The 6,627-nt window shown below is 41.3% G+C and overlaps 1 protein-coding gene and 1 non-coding gene across 2 annotated transcripts; both read right to left on the reverse strand.

The window, feature by feature from the left end:
* Positions 1 to 190: 190 nt before the first annotated feature.
* LOC137963224 (protein BONZAI 3-like) lies at positions 191 to 760 on the reverse strand. The gene has a single exon (XM_068810393.1). It carries the CDS (start codon positions 758 to 760, stop codon positions 191 to 193), a length of 570 nt encoding a protein of 189 aa, XP_068666494.1.
* A 3,350-nt stretch (positions 761 to 4,110) lies between these two features.
* LOC137964327 (small nucleolar RNA R71) lies at positions 4,111 to 4,217 on the reverse strand. The gene has a single exon (XR_011115524.1). It is a non-coding gene; the product is annotated as a small nucleolar RNA R71 (small nucleolar RNA).
* Positions 4,218 to 6,627: the final 2,410 nt, after the last annotated feature.

The raw sequence follows: 6,627 nt of genomic DNA on the forward strand, positions 1-6,627 counted from the left end.
AGATGCAGGCAGGCCATGCAAATCTAGTTGCCATTGGTCATGTTGATTGTTCTGAATACATAAAATTTTTTTAGCTTCATGTCCATTCAACTCCTCTGCAACTAACAATTCCTCTCGAGCCTTTAAGGAAAGCTGCTGAGCAGAAAAAGTGATCACCTCTGATATAGACATTATTAGCATCTCGAGAGTGCTAGGTTGCTGACCTCATCGACCTCAGTGCATCATTCCGAGGATTCTCCATTTCTTTCAAAAGCTGCATAATCGTGCCTACAAGCTTCCTTACTGCAAATATTTCTTCAGCACGGACTATAAGTGTTCCCATGTACTTGACACTATCATGTACAAAATTGCTCGCTTGAAGATGGAGGGTTAAACTCCTACTTTGTTTAGTTACTATTTCTGATAGAACACAAGTACCTTCACAAAGAAATTCTTGCGCATCCACCTTAAGTGCCTTGATAGGCATGTCATAAAACTGGGTAGCAACATCATAAACCCTACATACCAGTGGTTGGGAAGTTTCAAATTGAGACAAAACTCCAATTTGTGAAATCCAAACAGGATGACCCAGTTCTTCCAGTGTACCATCGCTTTTCTTTGCATAAACTACTGCCCTAGGATCACTCTGCATATCTTTGTGAAATCCACAAGCAGCCACAACAGTACTGGTTAAGGCACTAACTAATTCTGTGTATATAAATCCAATTCCTGGGATTCGAGCAACTCCAAGACTTGGACCTAGATCAGTTAGCCAATCCATGCAAACCCTGTTGTGTAAATCGAAGTGATACTTTTTTATGGTTCCATAGTGTCATGTCAACATAACTACCATGAGAAAAATCACAAAGTAGATGAAAAACCCTGCACTTTCATGAAGATTTAGGACACAAGCTAAAAAATTCATAGCTTCTACGGCTCCAAAAAATTTGAAAACAAGGAAAAGATCAATATATTCTTCTCCCAGTATAGCGAGATTATGAGTGACACGATACAAGTTATTGCAAGCAACCTAGTGATTATGGCAAGATTTTCTACATTTCCAAAGTGTCCAATATCTCTGAAATCAATAGTGATGGAAAGGCAAAGGAGTAGTAAGATGCAGTTACTATCAGGAATATAGACTTGGCCATGTATCTTATCTGAAGTGTGAACTAGTTTGACTCTGGAAAAACACCCAAGTGTCAGGCACTGAAGTGTGAAGGTACTCAGATAATTATGTTCACCATACAAGTTCACCATTTCACACTCTTTAAGAATTGAGTGAATGTTCGGCATTGGTTTGTTGGCATCTGTAAAAATGACAAGCTCGAACAACTTGAAAATCTGCAATTCCTTTGTCTGCCTGCACACCTTTCGGACATCCTCCCACCTCTCCACATATGCATAAATATTATACATAAGTATATAATCACCACTAGAGAGCTGCCTTAATGATTATGCCCCAATTTCAACGTTTTTACAAACTTTGCATGCATCTAACACTATTCTCCAGACTATGGCATTAGGTTCAATGGGCATGCCATTTAGGAATTGATGTGCCTCAATAATCAAACAGGCTCGATCAAGAATGTCAATCATGAAACCATAGTGTTCAATCCTTGGAGCCAGTCCATGTTCACCAAGGGACATGAAGAAGGGCCCGACATCATGTACTAAACCATCATGAGAACAAGCACTTAATAGACCCCAGGTAAGTTATCTCATAGGGTACAATGCCATGAGATTGAAATTCACCAAAAAAATCAAGTGAATCGCTTCATTAACCAGGTTCTGAAAAACTAGTAATCGGCGCAATCCATGTGAATAGGTCGGTGTGATCAAGTGAGGCATCACGAAACACTCTTGCAGCTTCCTCTATGGATCCCCACTTAGAATACATGTCAATCAAGGAGGTTTGCAAGGCCAGACGCAACTACAAGCCATTGTGGACAACATAATGGTGCATCTTCCTCTCTGGCCCCAGAGCACCAAGATGAGCACAAGCACACAAAACACTCACCATTGTCACATCCTTTGCTTTGGGATTTTCAATTTGCATCCTATCAATTAAAGCTAGAGCTTTTGATACATGCCAGATTCAGACATGAGAACTAGGTTAATTATAATAGAATAGCCCTTATAATTGTGTTATAGGTTGTTATTTACGATTTTCAAATGAAACGTGCATTTATTGAATTTGGCATTAATCACTGCTTATATTGCATATTTTTCTCTCCTAAATTATATTTCATTGCTTTTAGGGTTTATTTCTTCCTAAAATGATTTTTATGGATTCAATTATGGAATTTCAGGAGATATTTAAAAAAATGCCAATAGTGAAAGGGAGAAATTTTTTTAGGACAAAATCGTTTAGAGGTGACTGGAGAGGGAAGAGAGCTCGAGGGGGAGAAAAAGAAGCTAGCCACCGACCAAAAGAAGAGAGACCCGAGAGGGCTCCCTCCAGCAGTCATTCGCTACACGCCACCGTCGTCCGGCAATCGAGAATAGACCCATGGAGAGCTCGAGGGAGTCTCTATCGCGGTGAGTTCGACACTGCCATTTTCTGCTCTCCAGGCCAAGAGGGGACTTGAGAGGGCTCCTCCGGCGCCGATTCCACATTCTGACCATCCTTCGGCATTGATTACGCATTTTCGACCACTTCCCAAGCCTAGTCCGACTTCGACTGAGACTCGAGAGGGCCGGTCAGAGGATTTTGCTTCCATCTCATCTTCCACATCACCACCTCCTCCAGGGCCAATTTCAATTCCTCTTCACCGGCGTCGCCCCCACTTCCGGCTGCTCGTTCCTGCAACCCGAAGCCCCTAATTTCTGGAAATTGCTGCAACTGTGAGAACGGAATTGCTGCCTGAGCAAGAGGAAGAAGAAGGGGAGTAATCCGTCATTTTTTAATTTAATTAGTTTTCTATAGTTTGAGCTTAGGTTTGAATGCTTATTAAATTTGATTTGAGAATTGATGTTTATCGAATATTTGTTCTCCGAATTTTTTGAGTAATTAACTAGTTAGGGCAGGATTATAATTTAGGTTGGATTCTGGTATTATAATCCAATCTTTGTCCTTAACTCTAGGTGCCCGAGAGGGGCTAGACGCAAGGATTGAGAATCCGGATTCGTGGTTACGTGGCACTCGAGAGAGGTATGAATCACGGTAAAATCCAGAGTTGACATTTCCTGTTGTGCAAGTAGTTAATTAGATCATTGCTTGATAATTTAGGATAGAATTAGTGTTTAGTTTAGATTAATTCATCATATTTGGTTAGGCTAGTTGACTGAAGAATACACAAAATTCAGTCATCCCCGTGGATATGACCCTCGCTTCCTGCTAGATTACATGAATGATTCGTACGCTTTCGAGGTATAAAAGCCGATGTAATTAAATTTCACATCAAGTTTTTGGCACCAATGCCGGGGAGGCAAGTATTAAGTGTATTTCTTTGTTCTCCATGGTCTTAGGTTCGATTTATTTTTCTGCTTTCATAATTTTATGTTTCTGTTTTATCTTGATGATTTTGTGTGGAGTTATTTTTATTTCTTCTAGTTATTTTGTATTTTCAGTAGTTAGTTTGTTAATATAATTTGATAGTTACTTTTGTTTCTTTTTGTGTTTTTATGCACGGGCGCCGCTCCCTAGGTGAACCATTAGCTCCCTTTGTTTATGAGGTAGAACATATTTGTAGGAAAACACCAGAAGTCAAGTTAGGAGCTACCATAGTCAATCAGGGTGAACCATTACAGTTACCTACAGTAGGTGACCATAGAGCCCTGAGGGATTATTCTATCCCATCCAACTTCACATCACCTTCTTGCATTATATTGCCACCCACTACTGCTGCCAGTTATGAGTTGAAACCGGGTGTGATCCAGCTCCTCCCTACATTCTATGGGTTGGAGAAGGAGGACCCTTATTACCGCATCAAGGAATTCTTAGATATCTGTGCGACTTTCAAATTTCAGAATTTCTCAGATGACTCTATACGGTTAAGACTTTTTCCATTTTCACTGAAGGATAAGGCCAAGTCTTGGCTTAATTCCTCAGAGGTGGGCAGCATTACTTCATGGGACACATTAGTCACGAAATTTTTGTCCATGTACTTTCCCATTCAGAGAACTACAGCCCTCAGGAGAGAAATCTCCAACTTTATGCAGCAGGAGGGTGAACACTTTTATGAGGCTTGGGAGAAATGGAAGGATTTGATTTGTAGGTGTCCACATCATGGGTTTGAGAAATGGCATTTAGTGCAATACTTTTATCAAGGTCTTACACCCCAGGTTAGATCCATGGTAGATGCAACGAGTGGTGGGAGTTTGATGGGTAAGAATGCTAGTGAGGCGTGGGACTTGTTTGAAACATTGAGTGATCAATTTGGAGTTTGATGGGTAAGAGTGCTAGTGAGGCGTGGGACTTCTTTGAAACATTGAGTGATCAATCTCAGCAATCAGGTTCATCATTTAATGTTGATAGGAGATCCCACGAAGCCAAAAGAGGGGATCTCTACGAGGTTAGTGAATCACCCAAGCTCATGGCCAAGATTGAGGGGTTGACTAGAATAATTGATGCCCTTATGGTGTCCAAGAGTTCACCTGCTCCTAACCCATCTATTGTTTGTTCCATATGCTCTAGTTCATCTCATCCCACACAAATGTGTCCATCTAGTTCATCCTACCCGGAGCTCATTGAGGACTTGAATGCAGTCCAGAGTTTTCATAGACCAAACCAGAATGATCCTTTTTCGGAAGTATATAATCCGGGTTGGGCTAGGCACCCAAATTTCTCATGGTCCAAGGGCCCATAGGTTGGGGGTCCTCCAGGGTTTACTCAACCCCAAGCTTCACGCCCACACTTCACTCAACAGCCATTGATTCCACAAAAACCTTCACTTGAGGATACACTTCAATTATTCATGCAGAATACACACTCCTCCATTGCTAAACTTGAAATGAAAGTGAGTCAGTTGGCCAGCCACATGAGTGAACAGGCACAAAATAGACTCCCGAGTCAAACCATTCCTAACCCCAAAAGCACACATGAGAGTGGGTCAAGTTCCAATCCCCACCATGAGCAAGCCAAACCCATAACCACCCTTAGGAGTGGTTGTGAGTTGAACAATGGGGTAGGGACCACTAAGTCTAAGGAGTCAAAGGATGACAATGGGGACACATCATTGAGTGAAGAACCTCCAAGTTCTCCACCAACAGCCAGACAGATCCCTAACCAAGTCCCAACAGCTCCTTTTCCACAGAGGTTATCGGGCCCACATAGGAAAGGAGATAGCATGCATAAAACGTTGGAATTGTTTAGTAAGGTTCACATCAACATTCCACTTCTTGATGCTATTAGGCAAGTCCCTGCTTATGCCCGATTTCTGAAAGACCTTTGTACACAGAAGAGAAAACAACATGTTAACAAAAAGGTCTTTCTTACTGAGAATGTAAGCTCAATTCTGAAGCACAACACTCCTCCTAAAGTTAAAAATCCTGGATGCCCCGCAATTTCATGTGTCATTGGTTAACATACCATCCAAAGAGCTCTTCTTGACTTAGGGGCAAGTGTGAATTTGCTTCCTTTCTTTGTATACCAGAAATTAGGTTTGGGGGAATTCAAGCCTACCCCCATCACACTTCAACTAGCTGACCGTTCTATCAAGATACCACGAGGAATAGTTGAAGATGTTTTGATAAAAGTGGACAAATTTCTATTCCCTGTTGATTTTATTGTTCTTGATACAGAACCAGTAGGCAATGTGACCAACCAGACGTCCCTTCTTAGCCACATCTAATGCTGTCATTCATTACAAAAGTGGTGAGTTAGAGTTGTCTTTTGAAAATTTTAAGGTCTCATTGAATGTGTTTAATGTCTGGCATCATCCACTTGAGTCTGATGATCTGAGTATTGCATTTAAGATAGAGACAGTTATGTTTGATGACGAATCCACTCTTGAATCTTTTGAGTCTAACATGACATCTTTAGACATGGACTATTTTGATGAGGAAACATATTTCCGAGAGGTTGACTCTTTACTCAGTTTTGTACCTTTGTTGGAGGAAGCTTATGAGGTTGTCACAACTGATCATCCATAGGATCTTCATCTTGACTTGGACAAACCTCTTGAAACTTCCAAGCTAGATCTTAAGCCACTTCCTCCCATGTTGAAGTATACGTTCTTGGGGCCCATGAACTCATTGTCAGTCATTATTGCCTCTGATTTGAGTACTGAGCAGGAGGAACAATTGACTGAAGTTTTATAAGCACACAGAGATGCATTAGGGTGGACTCTTGATGCCTTAAAAGGGATTAGCCCCTGCATATGCATGCATCGTATTCATTTGGATGAGGGGACTAAAGCCACATGTGAGATGCAATGTAGGTTAAATCCCCATATGCAGGAGGTTGTGAGAGACGAAGTCATCAGGTTGCTTGTGTCAGGCATCATTTACCCTATTTCTGATAGCACCTGGGTGAGTCCAATTCAAGTTGTCCCTAAGAAAGGGGGGATAACGATAATGAAAAATGAGAGTGGTGAATTGATTCCCACAAGAACTACCACCAAGTGGTGTGTTTGCATTGACTATAGAAAACTTAATTCCGCCACTAGGAAGGATCACTTCCCACTACCTTTCATTGATCAGATG

This window comes from Aristolochia californica, unplaced genomic scaffold, assembly GCF_029961685.1.
Source record: "Aristolochia californica isolate CCGP_79_NKW_82.1479 unplaced genomic scaffold, dmAriCali1.0.hap1 SCAF_4, whole genome shotgun sequence".
NCBI classification, from domain to species: domain Eukaryota; kingdom Viridiplantae; phylum Streptophyta; class Magnoliopsida; order Piperales; family Aristolochiaceae; genus Aristolochia; species Aristolochia californica.

Bases quoted from the DNA above. Each gene is read 5' to 3' on its own strand.
- LOC137963224 (XM_068810393.1), bottom strand. From the start codon at position 760: ATGGATTGGCTAACTGATCTAGGTCCAAGTCTTGGAGTTGCTCGAATC.